Below are 27,549 nucleotides of genomic sequence, written 5' to 3'. Positions count from 1 at the left end.
TGGGGGAAGGTACAATTTAGGCCAATAAAGTAGCCTAGGGCTTGCCGATCAGAAGGTCGGTGGTTCAAATCCCGACGGGGTGAGCTCCCGTTGCTCAGTCCCTGCTCCTGCCAACCTAGCAGTTCGAAAGCATGTCAAAGTGCAAGTAGATAAATAGGTACCGCTCCGGCTGGAAGGTAAATGGTGTTTCCGTGTGCTGCTCTGGTTTCGCCACAAACGGCTTAGTCATGCTGGCCACATGACCCGGAAGCTGTCTATGGACAAACGCCGGCTCCTTCAGCCTATAGAGTTAGATGAGCACCACAACCCGTCGTCTGCGACTGGACTTAAAATAGCCTGGGGCTAAATGTCCCTCCTCTACTGCAGCTGCAACCCAAAGTGGATGCCCATGTAAGATGTTTTTAATAAAAAGTGGTTGTGGTGGGGAGAAATGTCAGGAGCCCGTATAATGGACATGTTGAACTGCATCTCATTTGGCTCCGTCAGAGGGAAGAGATGCATGGGATTGCTGTGATCAACTGTGTTCAGAGCTGAGGAATTATTAAATACATGGTGGCCGTCGGTTTTGCAAGAAACAAAAAGAAGCAGTCCCTTTTACTTTTGGCTTTATGTTTATTATTTTACAAAGATTAGGAGTTATCTAATTTAAGTATAAAAATATGCCCCCCTCCCCCGTTCAAATAGTGTGTGCTCTTAATAGTTTTGAATGCAGAGTGTAGCAAAGAACCTAAGACAGGCAGAGAGCAATATCTAACCAGTGAAGACCCACAAGCAATTGAGACGTTAATACGAAGATAAGAAACTAGCAGTGCAATGTTATAAACATGAAGCAGCTTTACATTATCAAAAACAATACAGCTTTTTAAATACAGAAATAGCACCTTTTACAAAAGGAACTGAGATATGTAAACGTGGTATATTATATTATTCAAGTATTAAGTTATACACACACTCTCCCCCCTGCAAACGGGTTAGTGCCATAGTACCAGAGTTAAGGTTTTTCACAAGCCCTGAAATCCTGCACAAGTCGGTGCATGAGCACTTGCATCAGTGCAAATGAATGCTTGCCTCTGCTGAAGCAGTTTTGCCACAGGTTCTGTGAAACAGGAGTCCTAAGACAAAACACCACATTCTGGGTCACCAGACCTGCAAGCTCCTGCTTTCACCACCAAAAGCTGCAGTTTCACGCTTGCTTCTGTTTACAACCAGTCTTTTAATAGTAAGAAGGTCGGCCCCAGAAGCAAACCTTGGCCTGTTCACACCACCGCTTTGGCTGCCACCAAATCTGATTCCCCTCTGGCTAGCTATATGCAACAGGTCTCACTTCATGCTGGTGCACAGAAAATTTGAATCTAGCCGATTCTCCAGTTCAGGCAACCCGAGTATCTTTAACTTCACTCTCCTCCCCACACCTTGCTTGCAAATACAGCTGACAGAGGTAGCGGCAAGCCTAGCGCAGCTACAGTCTTAAACTTCCAGCCTAGGGATAAAGTGGCAGCAGTTTGCAGATGTTCATGCCCTACAGATAGCTTTTTTGCCCTGGTAGTTCTGTGATGCTGGATGTTCAAACAATCACTTCACCTCTCCCCTCCAGTTCCTATGCTGTCACCAACACAGCTAAAATATGCCCAAGAAAGCAAGTACAGTCGTACCTCGGAAGTTGAACGGAATCCGTTCCGGAAGTCCAAAACATTCAGAAACCAAGGCACAGCTTCTGCAACCCAGAAGTTGCAGAACCAATGTTGGACGTTTGGGTTCCAAATAACGTTCACAAACGGGAACACTCACTTCCGGGTTTGCGGCGCTCGGGAGCCAAAACCTTCAAGTCACATGGTGTTCGACTTCCGAGGTACTACTGTATTGGTTACTGAATGTATAGTTCTATTGATCATGAAAAAACAAGACATACTGTCTTTTAATGTTTTGGAATCAAGAGTTTTTCATCGGCCTTAATTGCTGAGAACCACCCCTTTATTGCCACATGTAATGCATATGGAGGAGGGATTACTAATTAAGAGCAGGCACATCAGCTATCTTTCTGTTAAGAGAAACAGTATCCTTTGAGCAAAAGAGGTACAGACTTGAGTACAGTGGTGCCCCGCAAGACGAATGCCTTGCAAGACAGAAAACCCGCTAGACGAAAGGGTTTTCCGTTTTTGAGCTGCTTCGCAAGACGAATTTCCCTATGGGCTTGCTTTGCAAGACGAAAACGTCTTGCGAGTGTTCCGATTTTTCCCCGCTCCCCCCCTTTCTAAGCCGCTAATAGCCTTTTAGCCGCTAAGCCTTTAATAGCAGCTAATCCGCTAATAGGGTTGCTTTGCAAGAGGAAAAAACCGCTAGACGAAGAGACTCGCGGAACGGATTATTTTCGTCTTGCGAGGCGCCACTGTACACCAGTAAATCAGGCACCTGCCGCAATTATGCTTGGCAACAGTTGTTACTAAACAGATCACACTTCATGTGGGAAAACTTGAATGTGGGGGAATAAAACAATGGATTGGGTAAAAGTCACAAAAACGTGAAAATTCTGTAGTGTAAAAAGTTTTGTTTTAAGGTCCTCTTCCTTCATGTTCTTCAATCTCCTGTTGTGATTGAACTAAAGAGATTTAAGAAACATTAAGTTGCACTACACTCCTTGTAAGGCTGTTATTGGTCTATTCTAACATAAAAATACAATATTCCCAAATTACTTTGCAGCTCTAAAATTAATTACTTAATTTTCATAACACATTCATTATTCAAAACTAAATGAACCAAAATATCTTGCCACACAAAACCATTGTTCTTTCTTAAACCTGGTGAAATGAAAGTTCAGAAAACTTTTCTGACCTCAAGAAACGTTCATCATGGCTACAAAGTCATCCCTAGGTTAAAAAAAAAAAAAGCCAGCCACACTATCTATTTACTTGATTTAAAAATGAAAAATATCATGATGAATTTTCTTTTAAAATCAGCAATGAGTGTCACGTTAGTCTATGAAACTGGTGAAATAAATGCAAAAGTATGCACTGCCCAGTTAATTTGTAAAAAGTTAACCCATTTCCAGCAGCAGACTCTAAACTGACTTGTTTCCTTTCTATAGTGTAAGTAAATGATGAGTGGCCCATAAATTAATGCAACCCTTTCACTGATCACTCCCTAATTTTTCTATTTCCATGCCGGGATACAGATCCTCTATTTCTTTCTGTCATAAATCCAATCTTTCCTCAGCAGCCACCCATTCCATAAATACCGTGCTCAAAGGATTATCTTGATGAAAACTAGACCTGTTATTGTGTAATTCATACAAGTCCACATTATAGGCAAATCTGCCCAATGTCTTTCAAGCTTCAGAGCTAGTGGCAGAATTACAGAACATGCTTTGCCATATATTGAACCTTGGCTCAATAAGAAAAACACAGTGGCACCTTGGTTGTCGAATGTAATCCGTTCCGGAAGACTGTTCCGACTTCTGAAACGTTAGACAACCGAGGCACAAAGGGCGGTCAGCAAAGTCAATGGAGAAAAAAAGAAAGAATGTAGCGGAAGCCATTCGACTTCCAAGGTGCATCAAAAACAGAAGCAATTACTTCTGGGTTTTCGGTGTTCGGCTTCAGAAACATTTGGCTTCCGAGATGTTTGAAAACCGAGGAACCACTGTATATGGGATTGTCACTGCAATCCTTTACACTTACCTGGCAGTAAACCCCATTCTATTCAATGGGGCATATTTCCAAGTAGATAAGTATAGAATTACACTACAGTGGTACCTTGGTTCACAAATGGCTTGGCTCCTGAACAAATTGGCTCCCAAATGCCGCAAACCTGAAAGTAAGTGTTCCGGTTTGCGAACTTTTTTTGGAAGCTGAACGTCCGACGCAGCTTCCGCTTGACTGCCGGAAGCTCCTGCAGCCAATCAGAAGCTGCAGCTTGGTTTTCGAATGGTTTCGTGAGTCGGACTCCCGGAACGGATTAAGTTCGAGAACCAAGGTACCACTGTATATTTAAACTAGGGATGAATTTCTACCATACACACTTCAGAGACTCCTTATTCTTGAAGCAACCTATTACACCCCTATCGTGTTGGGGACAGGCCTTTGTGTCAATTGATAATTAGCTGGTACGTTTTGTGCAGAAAACAAGGACACAGAGAAACTACGAAGTTCACTAATACAAACCCCACTGAAATATTTTTAACTTCACAGTTGTTTTGGTCTTAAAGTATTTCACATGAATACATTCACTCCTACTGTAAGTTATCAGACGTCTCCGCTTTTAACAAGTGCAGGGGAAACTGTACATCAATAACATTCAAGTACTCCACAAAAGTCTGTTTTTCTGAAGTTGCAATACTTCAATGTTGTAGCAAAGAAGCACCGGCTCCTACACTTTTTTTTTTTTTACTTAGAGGTCCCCCTTGGCCTATCCTGCATACTTAAGCAGGATAGCGCGTTTGTAAAAGAGCATTTCCCCTATATAAGTGCTAGCCAGCCTCCCCCAGTTTTGGACTTCGGAACAGACCCTGGTAAACCTGCTCACATAACTGATCACTAATACGATTTCATAAACTTCCCAAAGAGAACCTGATGCTCCCTTGTATCAGCATGCACATAATTCAGATTTTAACGGGTATTAATATTTCCACAGCTGGGGTGATTCACGAGGAAGAACGTCAACAGCGTAGTTGGCAAATGCACAGTGGGCAAGCGTGCCTGTTTTTAAAACCTCTTCTCTCCTTTTTATGTAATAACTGATTATTTCTGTAAAAAAAGTTTAAGGCTCTGCATCCTAAGCTGCCCACACCTCTGCTGTGAGCGGGATTAGTCAGAGCTGTTGCTGGAGATCTCTAATCTTCTTTGAACAGAGCTTGCCGTTCTGCTCTGGTTGCCTTCGCTTTTCCGCCATGCCGCAGGGTCTTCAAGGCTGCCGGGGGTCTTGAAAAACACTTCTTGGGGTGTGGAATGCATGTTCTTAGGAGTCAGCGGAGCTGCAGAAGACTATTTGTAGGGAGAGACAAAAGCAATTCAGTAGCCGTTCTCTTTCAAATCCAATTCATCTAGCTCAGAGGTGGGGGGAACCTGTGGCCCTTTAGATACTGCGAGGTTACAACTCTCATAATCTCTGACCCTTGGCTACTCCGGCTGAGGCTGTAAAGAGTTCAGCATCATTTTGAGGTTCCCTGCCTCTGCAATCACTAAAATGAGTTGCAGATTGAGGTTGAATGGAGCGAGCAATTTCTAGATGATAGCCATGGTCTTATAACCAGTCTCTTCCCCCATTAAAACTGTTGATTTGTTTTGGTGGGAAAACCATGGGTGTAAGGAAGTTTGTCCCTCAGCCTATTTGAATTTGACCACCACATAGAACAGAAACCATTCAAATCTAGTATGAATGAATGAATGAATGTATGCCACTATGAACGGTTCAGGACAACCCCTGTATCAGCAGCACTTACCCAAATATCTAATTATCCCAGCCTTTAAGAGGCTCCAGTCAAAAAACAAAGCTGGACTCCACTCACAAGAGTTCCAGAGAATGATGGTGTTTAACATTAAAACAAGAGTGCTTAACTTTTAAGCATGCACTCAGTTGTATAGGATTGCATTAATTCGCCCTAGTTGCATGGTTCCTGATTGGGTGACACTCAATATAAGGAATTTCTTTACTGAAATCAACAAGAGAGTTACTGTGGTCTAGGGGTTAGTGTCAGATTAAGACTTGGGAGTCCAGAGACCAAATCCACACTCAGCCATGAAACTCAATGGGTGGCCTCGGGCCAGTCACAGCCTAAACCACCTTGCAGAGTTGTGGAGATGAAAGAAAGAAGGGGAAAACCTTGAGCAACTTGGAGAAAAAGATGGGATAGAAATACAATAAATACATAAAACCTGCGTAGGTCGTCAGTCCATATATGTGCTGGAGCTTATTATAAAGATGAGTGACTTTGCCGTGTGCAAGTGAGTGGAGGAGAATCCTAAATCCTAGCTTCATTTATAAATAAGCACCTGGCTGATTTCATAAATGGGAACTGCTGTTTACTAAATAATAAAATAAAACGTTTAGCAATTTTATGATCTTCAGCTGCCACAAAAGCGCCAGAGTTTTGAAACATAAGGTGATTTGGTTTAAACAGATGCATTTTACGTGCTCCCAATCTGAGCTTCATTCACACCCCATCTTTGCATTCTCACCTGCTGGAATTTCAGGAGGGTGACTGGGTGCCCCATGCAAACCGGCGAGTCTGCTTTAACGGAGCCGCAGGCAGACCCGAGAACAGGACTCAGGTGTACAGCTGGCTGAATCTGCTGGTGCGGCTCCAGGGTTGGTAGCTGTGATGAATTTGGAGTGACGACTGCTGCTGGGGTCCCAATGAAAACAGGTGTTGTAGGTGCCAGGCCAGGCATTCTGAAATTCATGCATGTGACATTTGAGAAGGAGCCGGCAGGAGCGGAAGAAAGTTGGCTTGTGACTGCCGGGGAGTAGATGAGAGGGAACGGTGCCAAGGCCGTAGATGGAACCATCATACAGGGAACGTTAAGTGAAGGCAAACGGCTTGAAGACAGGTTGACGGGACCAGGAGCTTGGTTGGCAGGAAACAGGAAATTAAACCCATTCAGTCCTAAACAGAGGGAAGAACAGAGGCAGACATTTGCAGTTAGATGAGACAGTAACTGGCGGGATTCGCCTAGTTGGCCACACCAGTGTAAACCCTGTTCGACTTCTGCTTGCACAATGGGGTTCTCCTCCCCCAAACTGACTCGTGTGTGTGTGTGTGTGTGTGTGTGTGTGTGTGTGTGATGAGAACCTCCAGACCAAAATACTGGGGAAATGAGACATTGAATTCCACCCACTGTATATCCTTTTCTCTTGAGAAAGGGCCAAGGTTGGTTCATGGGCTACAGGTTCTCCAGCTCTGCCGTAGATTACGTTGACAAACTACTAGCCATAGCAGCTGGGGGGGGGATGAGAGTTGGGGGGCACAGCACCTGGGGCACTACCTTGCCCGCTACTCTTTCTACAGGGCATGAGTGTTAAGCTTGAAAAATTAAAAAATCTGGACAACTTCTGCTAAGCTTTACGAAGTAGAGATGATCTAGCAGACAGATAGCACAACTTCTTCATACCATCCCAGACTTGGGGCAAGCTATGCTACAACAAAGGATAGGTAACAGTGAAAGGATTTAGATTTGGAAATTCCACCTCTCTACCTAGTAATCGGTCAGCGTTTTGCATGCACCTAGTTTAAAGTATGTTCTGGCTAGATGCTACATCAGTACCTAGTTCCCAAGAGTAGCCTTACCAGCTGCAGGCTGCACATAGAGATACTGTGGCAAGAAGGACTGCTTGCCATTTTCTTGAGAGGCCTGTTCATTTTCCTTTGCATTTTCTTTCAAACACTTATTCCTAAATGGCTTTTCTTGCTCCCAAGTTTCCAAAGATTTAGCAGCTTCTATAGCAGCAGGCACCCCTGCTTCGGACTGAAGTTGGTCAATGGGACTGCAGTTACGATCTGAGGCAGATTCTGCATCTGTTGGCTTGGCGTTCTTCTAAGAAAAACAAAAGCACAATTCATTTCATTAAAGAAATGCAAAACAAAAGAGGTGCAGCTCTATTATGGGACTAGGACCCTAGCACAAATTATGTCTAGCTTTGAAAGGTTAAAAATAGTTGATCAAGGGATAAATTTATCATAAAATAGCTTTTTTTATTAGGGTCCTCCCCTACCCACCAAACCCAAAAACGAAATGAAGCTTTGATTTCCAATGCAGAACTGGCAGGAGTTAATTCATGCAACTGGCAAAAAATGACAAAGTAGTAAGAACCAATTATTTGTTTCTGAATGAGATACAGCAAGGACTGCTACAATCTGGAATAGGAAGCTGGGTGGGCAATGACTTAGTGATAGCATTTTGCCCTTGCTCAGTCTGACTGATAACTTGGGAGCGATTTTGCATCCAAATCCACTCATTAAGGAATCCTTCTGCTACAATGTCTGATTTGATTCACTGGAATGACTCATCTAGGCTTATTTTCATGGCATGTGGTACATTGCAGAGGTGATGGTGGACCGGTGCTTCTGAGCAAATGGTGGGGGCCGAATGGCATTTTGACTTCTTCAAACTCTAGGAGACGTTTCGTTTATTTGCTTTCCTCTTCCAATACTGGAGGGATTGCACACAGAATGATGGAGTTGGAAGGGACCCTAAGGAAGAGATTCCTTCAATGCAGGAACACGCAGCTGTCCCATATAGGGACTGAACCTGCAACCTTCGTCTAAGGGTCATTTCAGTACAACCTTCCATTTCTCCTGCTGCAATCAAAACCTGGATATTGGTCCAATGCATTTGTCTTACCTTAGATACCACCAGTGAAATGGGACCATCGCTCTGCTCCAGACTCTGCCTTTTTGCCGTCGGTTCCTCTTCAGTGGGAGGAACACGCCACTGGGAACTCCGCTTCTGACCTTTAACTGGAGACTCGGCCCCTTCTGATGGGCAGGGTGAAGCCTGGCCCTTGAGGTTCCAATTTCCCTTTTCTGGAGGACTTCCCCTCGAGAGACTCTCATGAAGACTGCCACACAGCATGTACAGAGAGGGAGATGGCAAGTAAACAAAAGGTTGGTTGGAGAGCACAGTGGTTTTGCCAGCCTCTAACTTGGAAGCCGATAATCCTTGGTCGTTTATCCCATTTGGCAGAGACGGCTGTGACGTGTCTGAGCTTGCATTTGAGGAGAGGGGAGGGAAGGTGTTAAGACAATAGTCTGAGTCTCCAGGGAGAACAGAGAAAGGGGGAATGATACCCAGGTTTCCTGCCGCTTCGAGACCTTTGCTATAAAGACAAAAGGAGAGATAAGTTAGTCTAGAACCACAGCACACGCTATTCTTGCTCTACTAAGAAAAACCTGATTTATTCTACTGGCTTAGGAAAGAACTAAATCACCAAAAGGTTTGCATGCATGTGTCTATTTATTCCAGTTTAGGATAGGAAAATCCAGTGAACAAGATTAGGCCTGAGGAAGGCTTGTTGCAATTTTCTGACGTGCACTGAAGGCCTTCACACCAGAAGGGCCAGATATAAGTGTTTCAATGAAAAACAAATTAAAATAAACAATCTGCTCTGTCACAAAATGGCAGTGCCGAATAAAAAAACAAAAAACCCTCCTACCGCCATTGCCACCCTTTTTAATGGCTTCACCTAGATTTAGACACTAACTAGAACATTATGTGATAAGTCACCATGTTATTACATGAGCAATTTTCTGTGTAAAAGGAATTCAAAATTTATGCTAAACTTGTAAAAGAATAGGAGAACTGACACTCTATAAAGAGCTGTGTGGCCAAGGTGCTAGCTGATCAGTGTTATTCATGACAACACTCACAATGATGAGTACTCATTTCAGGAATTTTTATTTGCCTTATGAAATGAGCATTGGAGGCCAAACAAGATTCTCAGAAAGCTGTCTCTGCTGTGTTTAAGTTTAAGATGGTGCCATACACACTTTACTCAACTTTAAATTCACATAAAGGACCACATCCTTGGATTTAATCCATCGCAATATTAGAACACCTGCGTTATTAGGATAAAATGGCCACTGGGTAACACAAGCTTTATTTAAATCCAGCTTCCTCTTTAGATTTGTCATTCAGTCTCTCCATGGTAGCACAGATAATTTTCTGAGGTGCCATTCATTATATTTTAGTGCAACCAAAGCTTCAAATTAGAGAGCTTCAAAATGTCTACCTTTGCTAAAACGTTAGTTATTTACTTCACTTAGTGGGATGCATATTTTCACAACTATCAAGGAAACATCACACCCTTAGTTCACTTTATTCTGTGTGCTGCACCTTGTGCAAAGCCAAAATTTGTTCAAGTCTAATGAGCAATCCAACTGGAGCAGCTGCTGTACCCCATGAAACTCTTCGTGAAACATGCAAAGGCACAAACTGTTACTGAACCATGGCCTGTTCTCATAACATATGGATGTTGCACAACAGCTAAACTTGGAAGACTGAAGCTCATTTTAATGCAGACCAAAGCTTTTGCAGAGCATCAAGCTTTAAAATCCACAACATACCTTGCGTCATCTTCCATCTTCTGGCAGCAAACAGATGCTAGATTTATCATTTTGGAGCAGCAGTCATCTGAAGAATGAAGGAAAAGCAGAACGCTGAATTAATTGCCAACGGGTGGTTATGTTTGTACCGTATGAGAAACAGCCATGCAAACACCCAATCATGTCTTCTCTTGAGAAACAACTAAAATTCACAGAGAAACATGAACTTAGGAAGACAGGCAACACCATTGATGAGTACTGTTTCAGGGACCACGTATCTAGGATCTGGTAATTATGCATTTTCTAGGCTCTGTCTCAGATGGGGCTGCAATGGAAGTATTGAGAGCATTCTTCGCTACACTCCCAGTTCTTCCTTTGACGTCACAACCTGAAGTTTCAATCACTTGACATCAGATTTCAGATGACTGTCACCCTCAAAGTAATTTGCAGTAGGCTGGACACTGCAGGTCCCTTCGCTAGCCTATATGAAAATACAGGTGTCCACAAATTTTGGCTGGTCATCGTTGACAGCTAAAACATCTGGTTGCCAGGATGCTTCCCCACTCGCTGCTGAGCTTGGGAATGCGTATGACTGTGAGAACAATCATCTTCCCACACACCCCATAGCTCTTTAGCATGTTCACGTTGAGCTCCTCTTCCAAAGTAAGCATGATACATAATCAAAGAATCCTAGAATTGTGGAGTTGGAAGGGACCATGAGGGTTATCTCATCCAACCCCCTGCAATGCAGGAATCTTTTGCCCAATGTGGGGCTCAGCCCCACGATCCTGAGGTTAAGAGTCTCATTCTCTACCAACTGAGCTATCCCAGGTCTAGCCCAGCCCTTCTCTTGAGCCCAGAGTTCCCGCAATTGTGCTGCACTTCAGAGATCCTTGAAGAGGCCCTGAAGAACATCACAATATAGATACACATTTCTTTTGAGCTGGGAGGGGAGCCCTGTGTAGGATTGTTCTTGAAGCTGTACCCTCCAAGTGTCTCTGAGGTTCAGTGGAATTGCAGAAACTGTTTCCTCCTTCCTATCCCAGGAATTTATGGACCCCCCCAGTGAAAATGGTGGCTTGGAAATCAGATTGATTTTTTTAAAGTATTCTATAGCTCAGCCCCGATACCTCCAACTTACACTCAAGCACAGTTTGTTTGCAGTTGGAGAGAGGCAACTCTACAATTCTATTGTTCCATAGGCCAAGGTAACACAGTGCTTTCTGAGCTGGGCGCCGTGTACCAGGCAGAGATGGGCCAATTGCCATTCTAGTAAAACCTTCAAATCACTTTATAAAGCCTGACAGTGCTGAAGTGTGAAAGTACTATAAACAGGATTGTTCCAGCCAGCTCCATCTTACCAGCAACCATAAAATAATATGTTCTCTTTCCATTTAAAGGGCTTTAATATGCCTGTGCCAAATTCTAACAAAAGGAGCGCGCTCTAAGTTTAAGCTTGTGGAAAGGGAGCTGCTTTAGCCGAAAAGAGATGCACAGATGCACGGCTGTTAGCTGGGAGCTTGTTAGCAGAGCTGGTGGGTTGGAGGAGCACAAGCCCTCCCCAAGTTACCTTGTTTTCCCCTGCGTGGGCTGCTGGGTTCTGAGCTGGCTTTCCTCTTGGCCACTTCGGAAGGCTGAGCAGTGCCAAAAGAAGCATGTCGCGAGAGCCGCTCTTTCCTACTGGAACAGGCTTGGTGGGGGACACGTGCCGCCCCTTTCGCTTTCGTCAAAGCAGCACAGGTCGGAATCTCCATCTTCATGCCACCTAAACAGATGCATTCTTCGTTAAAATCAGCTCGCCAAAGGATGACCCGCAAGCTAAGCTCAACATGAAGAAGCCCTGGAGCATCACTTGGGCAATAAACCAGTTCCATTGACAAAGCAAGACACTTCGCAGGTGAAGTGGAAGAGCTATAATCGGAAGATGCCTACTGAGGCCCCTTGAATGGCGCCCTTGCAATGTTAAGGGTTGGGCTTTCTATTCTTCACATTACTCGAGTCTCCTTTTACAAAAGTACGAGAAACCATTTGAGCCAACCTGGGGCGGTTTGGTGCTGTTAAGGCTGTAAGAAATGCATAAGAAGAGATAATGACATAATATAAAGAATATTACCATTGTCTCCAGTGAACTCCACCGGCCCAATCCATTTGAAGGCTGGCTTACGACCTCTTTCCTCTGTTACATGCACTTTCTCAATGAGCCCAAGGCTTGTCAGGACATTGGCAATATCGTACAATCGCCGTACCTTTGCTAAAAGAAAACAAGTTTAATTATTGAACAAATGCATTACGTTACATTAAGATGTAACTAACTAGGCTGAAGAACTGTTACCAGAGAACCCAGAAGTAAAATCATGAGGACTGGGTACAAAAAATATAATGTATTTTAGGGATTTGGGGTGGGTGGATGTGGTCTGAACTCTTACTCTTGACTGGTGGATGAATGTCCTAGCAAAATTACTATGCATAAAGATTTATATCTGGAACATGAATACGCCATATTCAATAAGAAAAAAAACCATAAAACTAATTGTTTTATATTATAGTCCTTGAGTTCAAACCCTGGTCCTACATAAATCAATGAATTGATTTTAATCCAGCAGGATTGCAGCCGCTTTAAAATACATTCATAACCCAATCTAGGATAAAAAATTTCGTTTCAGAGCTTTGTGTGCTGTTTTCATTTTAGGCAGGACCACAGGGGATCATTTTATCGTTTAGTTTTAAAAATCTGTTTTCAGTGCACAGTGGCTAAGTAACCATTTAATATTCGTGTACACGCATGCACACACTTTGCATCCTGCACAGGCTAAGGTTTGCACTAGGCTCCTGTATCACCTGCATGACCTGATGCAGGGCCATCGTGTTCCATATGAATCCCAACCCCCTAAAAAAATCTGAAAAACCAAGGATGTTCCCTTGTGATGTCAGTATGACTGTTATTCTCTGCAGTGACTAAATGATAATTCATCCCAGAAACAATCTTACTTTTAAACTTGCTGTGATCTGCTGTATCCTGGCTTTCTTCTATCAATATTTTCGCTGCTATGTCGAGAGTAACTATCTTGGTCTTGGAGACGAGGAACAGCATGACAAATTTTTGGCTCATAATCCTCAACGACTTGTCCTTTCTGCTGTTTGCAGACGCTGTATTACAAACACAACCCAAGTCTCAGCATGCTACATCTATCACAGCCAAGAAAGCGTTTTGAAGGCTTCTCAAGTAGAAAAAAAGAAAAACATTTCCTTGTTGGGAAGCAGGTTTTTTTTAATGAGCAGAAAATAATTGCCTATAGCAGATGGGCAGTTGCACTTTAACTCTCTTAAGGAAAGAAGGAAGGTCATAGCAAAGTATCTTGAAGGAGTGTGTGGAAAGCAGGACATTCTGTGGATTTTATTCTGCGTATAATATAGGAGCAAAGAAGAGTGAAATCAGAAGTTAGAAGCACCAGAAGAAAAAGGATATGTAGCTTGATTTATTTCATCTATTTATAAAAGCATTTACATAGCACCATTTATAAATGGCCTAGGCCTCGTATACCTGAAGGAGCATCTCCATCCCCATCATTCTGCCCGGACACTGAGGTCCAGTGCTGAGGGCCTTCTGGCGGTTTCCTCACTGTGAGAAGCGAAGTTACAGGGAACCAGGCAGAGGGCCTTCTCGGTAGTGGCACCCACCCTGTGGAACGCCCTCCCACAAGGTGTCAAGGAAATAAACTATCTGACTTTTAGAAGACACCTGAAGGCATCCCAGTTTAGGGAAGTTTTTAATGTTTGATGCTTTATTGTGTTTTTAATATTCTGTTGGGAGCTGCCCAGAGTGGCTGAGGAGACCCAGCCAGATGGGCGGGGTATGAATATATTATTATTATTATTATTATTATTATTATTATTATTATTATTATTATTATTATTATTATTATTATTAACTGCAATATCAGGGCAGCGTTTGGGGCAACAAGAGATGGAAATGACGCAAGAGCTGACCCTGATATAGTTCCACCACTTGGAAAAAAATAAGTCTTGTCCCCCTAAAAGATACAATCATGTTTCAATGCAGTACAGTGGTGCCCCGCAAGACGGAAAACTCGCTAGACGAAAGAGTTTTCCGTTTTGGAGGTGCTTCGCAAAATGATTTTCCTATGGGCTTGCTTCGCAAGACGACAATGTCTTGCGAGTTCCTGCTGGTTTTTTTTCCTCCCCCCCTTTTTCTAAGCCGCTAAGCCGCTTATCAGCTGATCCGATCAGCAGATAAGCCACTAAAAGCTGCTAATAGCGCTAATCCTTCAATGGGCTTGCTTTGCAAGACGAAAAAACCGCTAGACGAAGAGAATCACAGAACGGATTCTTTTCGTCTTGCGAGGCACCACTGTAATTTACTTCAAAAATAAAAACCGAACACCTGTCACATGTTGATGATGGCAAGGACCTCTCTCTTATTTTGCCAGTAGCCTTTGCTAACTTACCAGACGGACAATCTGTCTCCGAGAAGTCAAGCAACTGCCGGTCTTGGAAATCTAGAAAAGTCTCTTTTTTGTGTTCTCCAAATTTACAGTCAAGGTCTAGCTCTTTATGCTGGAAAGAAGCCATAAGTTCTTCATATTTCTGCAGCTCTCCTATTTCCTGGAGGTTTTTGAGCGTTTGACTCAAGCTGTGACGACCGTGCCAACAGTACTGATTCTTAGCTACTCGGCTAACAAGATCAAGAGACTCCAAGACATTCACTATGTCATAAATTCGTCTACGCTCAACCCCTAGACGTGGAACGAAAAGCAAGACAAAGAGAATAATAGCAAAACATCGCAAAATACACCCAAACAAAACAAAACTCCCTTTCCCGGGCACATTACAAGACAAGTCATGGTGGTACAGTATTCTCCTTCCAAAACAAGGAACAAAATTATGGACTCGTGTTCTACTGTTTAGCAACCAGACAAGATATGGACACAACAGCTGTCAAAAGAGCAAAACATTTCAGTGGCTCGTTAGAGATGTGCTGTAAAGTTACATAACAGGAGAAAACTGGTCTCTTCGGGGCTACTTTCCATATTATACAAGTCATAGAGACTTTCACTTAATTCTAGCTGAAGCATTTGCATCACAGCGATGTCTCATGGTCTGCCTGGCCTGGTGTGTGTGTGTGTGTGTGTGTGTGTGTGTGTGTGTGTGTGTGTGTGTTAGGTAACACCAGAGGGTTAATATGGTGTCTCTGGCTTAAAAACAGTTCCCAAGCATATTGTCTCCCCTCAGCCTCAACAACTTGTTTTGAGGGAGGCACCCCATAGGCCTGCATAGGGCTGTGTGTTCAAAGTAACCTGTCCAGGTCCTTTGGCTCAGAGGTATCCTTTAGGAGGGCTTTTACGGCTTATTCACAATATGGCTAGTAGCCTACATAGCTACTTCTGTTAAAATGATTTATCTTCGTTTGGGTGCCTCAAGGTGGAAGCATTCAGCTTGAGAAGTGCTACATGAATAGTCAATCCCTACATCACCCTTTCATGTCTAGACACTCTCGTTATCATTTGAAAAAGCCAATCCCGGAATGAAAAGCTTTATGTGCAAAGTAACTCATGATTGTCTATACCTAGACATTTAATTTAATTTAAAATATCAATTAGGCAGTTATTAGTTTGTCATGCAGAACAAGAGAGAACAGGTTGCTGGCTACCATCCCAGTGTTAAACTAAGCGGCCTTTGCCACTGCTTAAGGGACAAGCAAAAGTACCAGAGTTCCTAATAAGACCGCCTTCTGAGGAATTAGTGTGGCGGTGATAGGAAATCTTCATGTAGTTAGAATCTCTGTCTCTCCCCCACCCCCAATAAAAGAGTAAATAATGTATAGTTACTTAGTCAAAAACAGCATGTGGCTTTGTGGCGCTTGTTACAGCATTAAAATCTACGCAACAAACCTTAAATTTGCATGGCAACATCCATAAATTATCCCCGTTAACAGAAGAAATGCTACTAAACTGTAAACTGCAGTCAAGTCCTCAGAGAGAAAGCAAGTTATTCTGGTGGTAGCCAATGTGGTACCCTCCAGATGTTATGGGCTATAGCATACACCATCCCCAGACAACAAAGCCTATGTTCTGGGATGATTGGACTTGTAGTCTGTAAGATCTGATGGGTACTACATTGGCTGCTCTTTAGGGTTATTCAGAGTGGACGGCAGTGCAGCAGTATGCTGATGGGGCAAGAGAAGGCAGTCTAAAGGTAAAGGAAGCCCTGACCATTAGATTGAGTCGTGGCCGAATCTGGGGTTGCAGCGCTCATCTCGTTTTATTGGCCGAGGGAGCCAGTGTACAGCTTCTGGGTTGTGTGGCCAGCATGACTAAGCCGCTTCTGGCGAACCAGAGCAGCGCATGGAAACACCATTTACCTTCCCTCCGGAAGTGCATCTACTTGCACTTTGATGTGCTTTCGAACTGCTAGGTTGTCAGGAACAGGGACCGAGCAACGGGAGCTCACCCTGTTGCGGGGATTTGAACTGCCGACTTTTTCATCGGCAAGTCCTAGGCTCTGTGGTTTAACCCACAGCGCCTACTTTGTATTGAAACAAACAGTTGCCACCCACCTCCTTCAAGTATTTATTACTACTATTCTAGGATGGACAGGCAGAAGATTTGAAACTGTTGGGCTCTGGGTGTAGTTGAGTTGTTGCTGTGATGTAGAGCTCCCTTGAATTACAATGTTAACATCCACTTCCACAAGGCTTGGAATTCACCTGGGAAAGGGCATGGTACCGCAAACTTGTGGTAGAGTCATCCACCCGTTATTCATGCTCCAGGTGAAGATTTACAGCTGGGACCAAGCAGTGTCCCTGCATCATCACTCACAGGCTAAGCCACAGATGACACTATTAATCGGAGTTTAGGGAACTATGAAAATGGTGCTCAAGTGGAAGTGGAGAGGTGCCCCCCCCCCCTTTCAGCAGCAGATCTGGGGCGGTGAGCCTATAGTGAAAATGACTTAATGCCCTGCTCAATATTTCTCAATGCTGTCACATCTCATTACATCTTCCATTAAACTTCCTTTAGCAAAAGGCTACACAAATCTGCCCTAACAACACCATGTCAAAAATCTATTTTAAGAAAATATGCTATGCAAATAGAAAGATGAAAAATAACTTTATACATATTTATGTGAAACCTCCTTCTCTGCCAGATCAGACTATTGAGCTCAATACTGCTTTGCTCTTATACATGATATCCCAGTGTTGCCTCTTGTGACTACCAGTGGCTATCCAAGCTCTCCGACAGAGGTCTTCCCTATTATCTGCAACCTGCTCCTTTTAACTCGAAATTACAGGAGTTGAACTGAGCAACTTCTGCCCCCAAAGCAGTTTTCTATTTCAGTCCTGAAACAATTTGCTTAGCAGTTACAATTCTTGGAAGAAATGTGCTCTTCCAAATACTTGTGTGCAGGACATTTATTAATTAATGTAATTTATAGGCCACAGAATTTTCAGGGCAGCTCACAACAAGAAATGCATAGAATGCTACAGCCCAAATCTAGTTAAATAAAACATATTTGGGTCCATCTGATTTTGCACCTCAGGTTTACATCCAATAAGAAACATGGTGCTGTATATATTAAATATCCTGTTTCAGATAATTGATAAGTAGCATCAGGGGGGAATATTTTCAGTTTCAGTCATTGAGTTTTTATGCCAACCGCCCCCCCCCGCCCCTTCTCCCATGGAAACACCACTGAAATGCATGGGAAATTTCAAGAGAGGATAGTTAATTTAAATGGGGTTTGTAAGGAGAACTGCTTGCCTTAAAGGGGCTACTATCTAGTTCAACCGGAGCATTCATTCCTGCAGTCAGTATTGCTTCCTTGCATACGTACCAAGACTAGAAGCCACTTCATCCAAAGAAATTGTTGTTTTTTCTGCTGATAAAGGATAACTGGGGTAGCGAGCTAAGAACTTTTGGCACAGCAGCCCTAAGCTTTTCTGCTTTCTGCTGGGTCTCTGCTTTTCATATTCATCCACTGTTCCATCATCTACGGTGCCACACTAGAAACAAATAAAATGGGTTGTAGTTGCCTGGTTTTTTAAATAACACTTTGCTATATGGCACGGCACCAGCAATACATGTTGTATTTTTAATACGTAAGACCTGGCCTTTCAGCAGGAAAACAAAATACATGCATAAGGTATTAAGCAAGTCTAGAAAGTGGAGTTGTAGATTAAGGATAGCCAAGTAACCTCCAGATGTTACTTGACTACAACTCCCATCTTCCCTGACCATTGGGCCAAGACAGCAGCATGGCTGACAGGTCTTGGATACTGGTAGCTCCTCTGACAAGCAGAACAGTACTGGAAATGTGGTGGTTTGCATGGCAGCAAGGATAAAACTGGTCCGGTGTTGAACGTAATGAGCAAATTAGTTTTGATCGGGAGCCTTTCCACCTATCTCTAGAGGGGTAGAGCATTTAAACTTCACGAAGCACCCATACCAATTAAAAGCAATTGGCCTAGGGACATAGGAAGCTGCCTTTTACTGAGCCAAGTAGTTGGTCCATCTAGCTTTTGCCCACACTGACTGGCAGCAGCTCTCCAGGGTTTCAGAAGGGACATTCCCATCCCTACCTGTAGATGCTTCTGCATGCCAAGCAAATGCTCTTCCACTGAGCTGTAGCCCTTCTACTGCCTGCAGGCTTACAGCCCCAAAGGCACAACACAAGGAAAACTGGATGCAGAAGAAAGAGGGCAATTTTGAGAGAAAGATCTTTAGCAACCCCGAAGGCCAGGTTTCATACCACAAAAGAAAACTTCTGAAGCCTTGTACACTATAGTGAGTTTAATTGGCCTCTGCACCTACGAGAAATCTTAAAAGATGCTGGAACGGCTCCAGTAAATAACTTTGAGGGCTACTGCAGTGCAACAAGTGGTCCTTAAAAGAAACATTTGTTAAAACAGCCTCAAATGCTGAAAGAAACTGCAGCTTTCATTCCCCCACCACCTGAAGTTGTATTTTAAGCAATAATGTATGAAAGCGGTTCTCACTAGATTGGTTCTGGGAGTGACCATTCTCAGGAAGATTTCGGCTGCCTTAGGTAGCACTATATTTTATGGTGCATGGTGGGGGCAGATTTTGGCCTTTGTATTTTAAAGAATTTGCAGAAAGCGTTTCTAAACAGGAACTGCTGATTTTATCCAAGGGGAGCAAGATTAATATGGCCAGTGAGTACAAGTAATCATGCTTCGAACAGGGAGCAGCCAGCATTATTTGGAGAAGTTCACCAGAGGCACAATACAGCAGCTGGATCGGAGTGTACTTTAAACCACAAATGGGTAGCGTAAGGCTCACTGGACCGCCTTTGCTATATTTATTAGAACCCAGCAGCAGCCAGCAGGGTGGGGCCACATTGCTACCCTGACGTCCCAATGCTGCAATTCGCAGGGGCTCACTGAGGGAGATCCAAGGAGCACAGGGTGGCGTGTGTGCAGCAGCAAGTGTATTGGCTCTGCTACCACCCAGAGCTCCCTGCGCCTCGCCCCTCTCATTCTCCGTAAGCAGCAGAAACACACGGCGTGGGCAGGTTGGGGCAGCAGCCAGTGCCCCACCCACACTGCTCCTCTGGCTCCTGCTGCTGGAACCCGAGGATGTACCAAGCAGCCTGGTGTAAAAGACACACAGTGAGCCAAGGAATCCCTCTTCAGTACAAAAACCAAGCTCAAAGTCTAACTCATGCTAATGAGCTTTCTTCATTTCGGCAGCCTAATTTCAGAGGGGAATGTTGTATGGGCTGTGATGATGACTGTTTTATTATTATGCTGTATGCTGTTATTTATTATTATGCTCCATAAAGTATGTTTAATGTTGCACACCACCCTGGGAGCGTTTGATGAAGGGCGGTATATAAATAAAATAATTTTTTTAAAAAACATTGTTACTGCTTTTGTAAAACAAGTGGGAGCCAGAAATCACTGCTCTGCTGCAAACTATCTAGAGATTCACCAGTGGATCCCAATCTACTACCTATGCCCCGCCCTTTGAACCAGGGAGGGGTCAACTCGTTGACATGAGGATTTCTGAAAAACAGGAAAAGAGTAGAATTTTTTCCATATATTTTATGTATACAGAATTACATCTTTGTAATTCATGATTCCAGTGACACAACAGCTGGTAGTCATTTATTGTGCAATATATTTGTAACGGCAGTGAAATTTTGGGGAGGGGGGGGAAGGTTTAGAAAATTAAGTATCTTGCTTGTGTCACTTGGAAAGCACAAAGAGTCTGCCTGCTCCCCCATGCATTCTTGTTTCTAAGGAAAGTTCACATTCTCTAAATCTTCCATGCTGGTGGCCCCGTGAAGCAGCTGTGCAGAGGAAGTAATATGTGACAGTACAGCTCAAAATGGCAGGTGAAGAGACAGCAAAGGAAGTGGCACTTTGGTTATGTGAGCAGAAATAGGAGAATGGCTGCGAAAAGTCAAATCAGAACAATTTGGGAGAGCTGTCCACAAATCAGATAAACGAAGAAGGTGCCGAGACAGCTACAAATGAAATATTATTTAGTTTAAACAGATAATAAATGACTAATTCAAAACAAATGTGCTGTGGAAAGTCTCTCTTACCTGCAAGGAATCGGGAAAAGCGTCATTAAATTCATTGTTCTCAATTGGCCTGAAGAGCTCCTTCTTCTTTTCTCTGTCCCGCATGTCAGGGCTAGCAGCACTAATAAGCATCTTTAGGTTAGCTGTGGGGGTCCATGGATCTGCCAGGGGCCTATCCGTCAGCTTAACAGGTGTAATTGGACTTCTCTCGGGGGTACAGGTTTTTTGCTTTGACAAATCAATGGGTTCATTTTTCATGGGAGTCTTTGGGGTCATTCTGGGTCGATCAAATATGTTTTCCTATTAGAAAGAAAAGATAGCTTTGGAGATAACTGGAAGGCAGAGAAGCAGCCAATCAATGCTGTGGTCCAATCGTACCAAGAAACAGTGGCCTGCTTAGTTACAAATGGCTCCCATAGAGATCTACAGGGAAAGGTACACAGGCTAAAATTTAGGATGGAGTTGAGGGGAACCTCATCCCAGACCCTTGTGTCTCAAAGGAAGGAGACAAGTTTATATCCAGTGCATTGCTTTACCTTAGCCATATAGGCAGGAAATAAAGCGATGCACTTTAGAAGAACTCTACTACTGTACAGTCTTACCTCAGTTCTCAAATGCCCTGGAGGTTGTACGTTTCGCCTCCCGAACAATCGAAAACTGGACGCGAGTGTTCCAGTTTTTTGAACGTTATTTTGGAAGCCGAACATCCAATGGGGCTTCCATGGCTTCTGATTGGCTGCATGAGCTTCCTGCAGCCAATCAGAAGCCACATTTTGGAAGTTGAATGTTTCGGAAGTCGAATGGAGTTCTGGAACGGATTCTGTTTGACTTCCGAGGTACGACTGTATTTTACTTCCTATGTGCCCATTCAACTGCTTCAGTCTGGGGAACTGGCACCATTACAGCTGCCACGTAATTATTCCACAATTGAAAGAAAATGATTATTTTTATACCTGCATATTGGAACTCTCTGCCTATTGACAGCAGACAAGAACCTCTGCTGGGTCTTTTCAGGACCTGCTCAAAACAGGTTTTGTTTAGGCAGGTCTATCCAAACATGTAGAAGTTGGTGTGTTTCAATCTCTTTTGTACTGTTCATTTTTCTATCATTTTAAAATGTTTTTAATTGTAAATTTTAATATTTCATGTAAGCCACTTAGAGACTTTATTACACCCAAGCAGTATGTAAATTTTGTTAAATAAAAATAAATGAAATAAATATCTGTGACCCCCCTCACATTCCAGCCCCCACCAACGGACACTACCCTGAGGTGCTAGGATGTTTTAAGAGCAAGTTATCACACACCCACACAGGCCCTCCTTCTAAACACGCTTCACCCAATACAATGACAGGCATTTTGTTCAAACATATTGGGCCTGAGCTAAATACCTGTCAGTCAAGTAGCAAAGACCAAAATACAGTTTTATGGTCAGGGAACAATGCTCAAGGTTAGCACTGTTCCTAAGATGAGGGCTTTAATTTTTGCCATATGATTAAACGCCCTTCATGTAAATTGGTGAAAAGTGGACTGAAACCAGACAGTGGATTGGAACAACTGGGGGGGGGGACTTTTTGTCCCAGACTCTGATGACCACAATATGTGGGGAGAGTCCAGTTGTGTCAAATTTAAGCCAATTTACCCTGTTTATTCCTGCCAACCTAGCAGTTTGAAAGCACGTCAAAGTGCAAGTAGATAAATAGGTACCACTCCGGCAGAAAGGTAAACGGTGTTTCCGTGCGCTGCTCTGGTTTGCCAGAAGCAGCTTAGTCATGCAGGCCATATGACCCAGAAGCTGTACGCTGGCTCCCTCGGCCAATAAAGCGAGATGAGCGCCGCAACCCCAGAGTCGGTCACGACTTGACCTAATAATCAGGGGTCCTTTTACCTTTACCCTGTTCATAGAACGCAGTGGAAGCCATTCACCAGCATAGGCCCTTGACATTTTCATAAACCTATCCAGGATCATAGCTGTCAACTTTTCCCTTTTCTTGCGAGGAATCCTATTCAGAATAAGGGAATTTACCTTAAAAAAAGGGAAACGTTGACAGCTATGTCCAGGATACTATTTCTTGGTCACAAAAGAACATGACAGAACCTATGGAAATTACTTCTGTACATTCTGAAATCTTATATTGGTTACCAATACTTAAAATACAGGGGAAAAACAGTTTTTAAATTGTGCAACGCTTTCACTCTTTTCTGGAAGGGATAACAAAAATACATACACACAATTCTCTTTTAAAAATCTCAATTAACATCAAATTAACTGGGTTAAAAACAGTTGCTAAGTTGATGAATGCACTTGGAGAAAATTTCACATTGAAACTATACATTTCTATCCGTGGGAATTGCCAAGGTATGATTGTACAAATCTCTGAAGAAAACTGTCTATTGAACAAGTATCTCATCCCTGTTCTGTGTGATACATCATACTGACTCATGTATTCTTTAACCAGTGATTAAGTTCATTTGGCAGGGATTTAACAGACTCACTAATCTGGTCTATTGCATATTTTGCTTGACTTAAATGCCAGAGACGCAGGCCTGGTTCACACACTGTGGTAAAGGTTCCGTGCAAGTGGGCTCCTGGGAAAGCCCACAAGTCACTTTGCCTGCAAAGTTTGACTTAGCATCCTGCACAAATGCAAGTTCATGTTTCAGCTCCCTCTTCACTAACCATGTGCTGTATGGTGTCATTCAAACCCAGGCTTGTAGTTAAGGACTCTTCTCACTAAACACAAGTTGTAGTGAGGAAAAGCATAACCATGGACCCAGGTATCAATGACATGCTAAGCCAACCTTGGCTGAGCTCAGGAGTAAAAATAGACTGGGGCTGCAAGGTCCCAATAAACCAGAGTTTGGCTTACTGCGACATGCAAATGAAGCCACAGAATTCCCTCTCAGCTGTGGCCCAAACTTTAGCCTGCTTATTCCATCCTATAGAACTCAATGGGAGCCACACTTTGTGAGGGCCAAATTGAGTTTTCTTTCGTACTGCGTTTCTCCTGCAAGACACCTTAGTTTCCTGCTACTTCAGATTTAATACATCTTACCAATATCGTCATGTCAATGCACACTGCTGTACCAGGATCATGTTTCTTACTTAAACCTCCTGCTTTTGGAAACTTTACAAGGCTGAAAAACAATTGTTCTGCTCTCACTAGGACATCTATCTAGCTTTTCTGGTGGGAATATAACCACAGCAGTCAACAGTCATATAGACTTGCATTGCCTGTTTGGTTAGCTAGTGTTAGAGATCTACTGTAGATAACCAACAATGTCAAAAGAGCCAAAAGTGATTGCGGAACTTGAACTGATTAATACCTACAATGGCAGCAAACTGAGACAAGCATTTTTTAAAAAAACTATTGAATCAGAGAGCAACAGATTATTTGTATACTTAATTGAGCTTTCTTCTGGCTTCTTCACTTTTACACACACATTGCTTGTAAATTTCCAGGCCTATTGTTCCACTAGTAGCTAGTCATTGCTTTTGCAGATTAAAAAGTGCTATTTTGAGGTGAAGGTTGTGCTTCCCCCCTTAGATAAAATCTATAATGTGAGGTTCCAGTCAGCATAGAATGTAGCATCTCAGGAGAAACCAATGCATTGCATTGACTTGTACGCCTCATTGATACAGGAGATCTCTTGATGTATTCTGTTTTTGCTTTAATGCAACTGCCAAGTGTGTGTGTCCCAGTTTGAATGGAACAGCCCTTTCCTGGAAGGAAAGCTCATCTCTGAAGCTGTGGCGGAGAATATCACTCCTCTCATTTGGTTAACAGCAGCTTCAGAATGGTTGGAAGATAAAGGGTTAAGTACCCCTCCCATAATGCCACTGCTCCATTCAAATCCAGACCACTGCATTAAAGTAAAAACACTTGACACTGGAGAGATTTTTCTTGCTGTGCTTTCTGTTTAATCAGGAGCACCTCTTCAGGTTTACTGTTTCATATCTGAAACCAGATATTGATCCATTTTGCTCAGTGAGAGCACTAGTAGGATACAGTACTGCATCAGCTTCAACCCTTTCACAGGTATAAGAGTCTGCCACAAACATCCAATCAGGAATGACAGGATTGTCCATAATCCCGTGCCCATATGGCAAATGTCTTGAACGAAATCTCATTAATAGAAAAAACGACTCCTCATTTCCTTTAAAGGGCAGGGTGGAGAAACTGGCTTTCTGCGAAATTAGAACCAAGGGGAAGATCTTTTGCAAGTTTCAGAGATAAGTGCCCAACTGAAAGAGTGATTAAATATGTATATTGTTACAATTTTATTTTTAAATTTAATGGAGCTAACTATAATCATACTTAAAATGGTTTTGTTTTTTTGAGTTGGACATTACAGGTAGGTTTTACTACTTTGAAACATTGTAAGTTCCACCATGATTTTAATAAATGAGAACACAGTTTAGAACAAAGCCTGACTGCCGTGAGCAGATTTGAAAATACTGAACTGGGTGTTTAGGCACCTGCTTACCTTTTGAGCACTTTCCCCATCTTCATCTATAAAATCCCTTTTTCCATGTCTCGAGCTGATCAGGTCTTTTAGCGTTAAGCAGTTAACCTCCATCTGTAAAATTGAGAGTTGAACAAGAGGGTCAGCACCTTACATCATCTCCCACCTAAAAAAAAAAAAAGAAAAGCTTTTGGGTCCTCTTCAAACCCCAAAATAATTTGGGCAAAGCTTATTAAGTTCACAGTGTTTTCTAAACACTAAATTAAAAAAAACAAACAGACCCAAAATAATAGAAGGATCAGATTGGGGGCCAAGGTGAAGAAACGTATTACAGTATTAAAATATCTTCAGATTCAGTAGAATAGGTAGAAATTGGCCTGGGAGAGGAGGTGGGTGTCCCCGAAAAGTGGGGATCTTCTGAGGGCGAATCTGTCATTTGGGAGCTCAGGGTGTTCGCCCCGGGATCAGTTACTTTTGGCGCAAAGAACCTGGAAGTGAAATCCCAGCTTTGAAACTGAAGCGGGACAGAAACTGCCCACCTCGCAGCCCAAGGCGGTTGAGCGAGACTCGCGCCCTGAGAGCGGGAGAGACCCCGGCCCCCCTCCCAAAAGGTGGTCTCCCGCCCGCCGCCATGAAGCCTCTGGCTCGGCCGCCCCCTCGGTGCAGCCGCAGGGAAGAAGACGGCGGCACAAGCGCGGGAGACCCACCTCCCATTTTTCCCGCCCCGCAAGAAAAGTTCAAGAAACTTACATTTTTTCTCGAGAGTTTCCTTCCTGTCCTCTCAAAGGGAGCCCTTCGCGTCAGCGCCTCCGGGCCCGCTCAAGCCGCAGCCGGGCTTGAGGCTCATGGGGGTGCCTCCGAGGGGGAAGAAAAAGAGCCCCCCGCCCCAATTCGGCGTTGACCTCCCGCGCCCTTCCGCCCTCGCTTGCGCCTGCGACGTGCCTGCACTGGCCGCTTCCCCGCAGCCCCGAGATTCCACTAGGCGCTAAAGCTTCTATTCTGGCGCCCTGCAACATATTTTTACAATCCGGCCAATCAGGCTCTCTCCGACGGGGCGTCCCCCTGGCGTTCCCGCCAATCAGATCGAAGCCCTGGCTCGGCGAGTTTGGCGCGGCATTCGGCGCGCTCTTGTCCCAAGGTCCCGCGCCGACGCGGTGGGGAGCCTTGCGGCTGTTTCCCCGCCGCCTCTGCCGCCCTCCTCCCACCTTGCGCCACCTGGGCCGCCCCGCCGCCGCCGCTGTCGCTAGGCAGGAGGAGCGGGCAGCTCCGGATAATGAGAGGCGGCGCAAGGGAACAGATGGGGAAAGCTGAAGGGGGGGAACCTGATCCTAGGCGACGCTGCGAAGGGTGGCGGGACAGCTCGGCTTCCTCCCTCCCTTGCAAGTCTGCCGTTGGCAGCTCGGGCCCCGCCTGGAATCGCCTAGCGATGACAGGAAGTATAGAGCTTTCCCAGAGGGAAATACAGAATAAAACGAAGCGCCCTTTTGTTTTCCTGGCAGGCAAGCGTTTCTGGAAAATAGGCACATTCAGACGTGCAGTTTGATAAATAAATGCGCCCAGTTTGTCTGGCTGGCAGAATTTTCACGTGATTCCCACCTTTTAATGCATCAGGTCAGATTAAAGCCAGGCGCCCTGTTGCTAGAAATGTGGCACAAAAGGAAGCCTGGATGAACCCTGCATTCAGAGTGCTCATCTGTAAGCTGGGGAGACTTGTGAGGAGGTTGCGCCGCTGCGAGTACGTTCTCTACCTGAAAGCTATGACTAGCTGCACACCTGTAGCAAGAAACCTGTTGGATCGTCCCATATTGACATGTGTGCTTATGTAGCAGCTTTGGACCAGAAAGCAATTTTATTAGTCTCCAGATGTCCCTGCCAAGTACAGCAGAATGCCCATATTTAAAAAGAGAGAGAGAAATCCAAGTTATATGAAGTATTCAAAAATGTAATGTTACATCTCTCGGGGGATTATTAGTTTTTAATGTAGCCCCCTGTCCATGCCCAAATATATGTGTTCCCTAAGCCTTAAACCTTAAAAATCTAAGTGGTAGTGACTTAGTTATAGAGCCTGACTGCCTGTTAAAGATTGAGCTGCATAACGAAGTACACTTCTGACACCCAAACGAGTAACTGGAGAACAGCATGACCCATAAGTCAAGCTGGCTGTGCCAGATCTAGAACCAGTTTCACACACTTTGGAAACTAAGGTGCTTTTCAGTGTTGGATAGACAGCAATCTTTTCCATGACTTTGATCCAGATAATGGCAAGGTGATTCAGTATCAAGTTGGGACAAGGCAGTTTCCAAGGTTGACTTAATGTAACTGTGAACATGGAGCGGTCCTGATAAAATATCACATGGGCCCAACTCAGCCTCACTAACATCAGGGACACACAGTGACAACAGGCAGACTCATTTGTCTAAATCTTGGTCTGCCCTAACCATGTATGAAATGACTTTTGAGTAATCTGACATTGAGAGGAAAAGA

The 27,549-nt window shown here is 43.8% G+C and overlaps 1 protein-coding gene across 4 annotated transcripts; it reads right to left on the bottom strand.

Annotated features, from left to right (window-relative positions):
• Positions 1–2,394: 2,394 nt before the first annotated feature.
• E2F7 (E2F transcription factor 7) lies at positions 2,395–25,874 on the bottom strand. 4 transcript variants are annotated; one of them, XR_014012457.1, is made up of 14 exons: positions 25,816–25,874; positions 25,087–25,179; positions 20,621–20,899; positions 17,885–18,053; positions 14,500–14,787; positions 13,022–13,180; positions 12,147–12,284; positions 11,604–11,798; positions 10,055–10,121; positions 8,334–8,808; positions 7,280–7,526; positions 6,171–6,598; positions 3,441–4,976; positions 2,395–2,973 (listed from the first exon to the last, which is right to left on the bottom strand). XR_014012457.1 is itself a non-coding variant. In XM_081211216.1 (13 exons), the coding sequence occupies exons 2-13, from the start codon at positions 25,177–25,179 to the stop codon at positions 4,800–4,802; spliced, it is 2,715 nt and encodes a 904-aa protein (XP_081067342.1). In that variant the 5' UTR covers positions 25,816–25,874; the 3' UTR covers positions 2,395–4,799. The 4 variants fall into 4 exon arrangements, 3 of the variants coding, with proteins under 3 accessions (XP_081067342.1, XP_081067344.1, XP_081067343.1); XM_081211216.1 differs by having other exon boundaries at positions 2,395–4,976; XM_081211218.1 differs by having other exon boundaries at positions 2,395–4,976; positions 7,280–7,523.
• Between the last annotated feature and the right edge of the window lie 1,675 nt (positions 25,875–27,549).

The sequence above is a fragment of the Podarcis bocagei genome (assembly GCF_964188305.1).
Source record: "Podarcis bocagei genome assembly, chromosome: 10".
In the NCBI taxonomy this organism is placed as follows: Eukaryota; Metazoa; Chordata; class Lepidosauria; order Squamata; family Lacertidae; genus Podarcis; species Podarcis bocagei.
This window is presented reverse-complemented; position numbering and strand designations above follow the sequence as displayed.

Bases quoted from the DNA above. Each gene is read 5' to 3' on its own strand.
- E2F7 (XM_081211216.1), bottom strand. From the start codon at position 25,179: ATGGAGGTTAACTGCTTAACGCTAAAAGACCTGATCAGCTCGAGACAT. The intron at 13,181-14,499 runs GTAAGTTAGCAA...TTTGTAATACAG, and splicing joins GGAGACAGATTGTCCGTCTG to CGTCTGCAAACAGCAGAAAG. The intron at 7,527-8,333 runs GTAAGACAAATG...TGTTTTTCTTAG, and splicing joins TTTCACTGGTGGTATCTAAG to AAGAACGCCAAGCCAACAGA.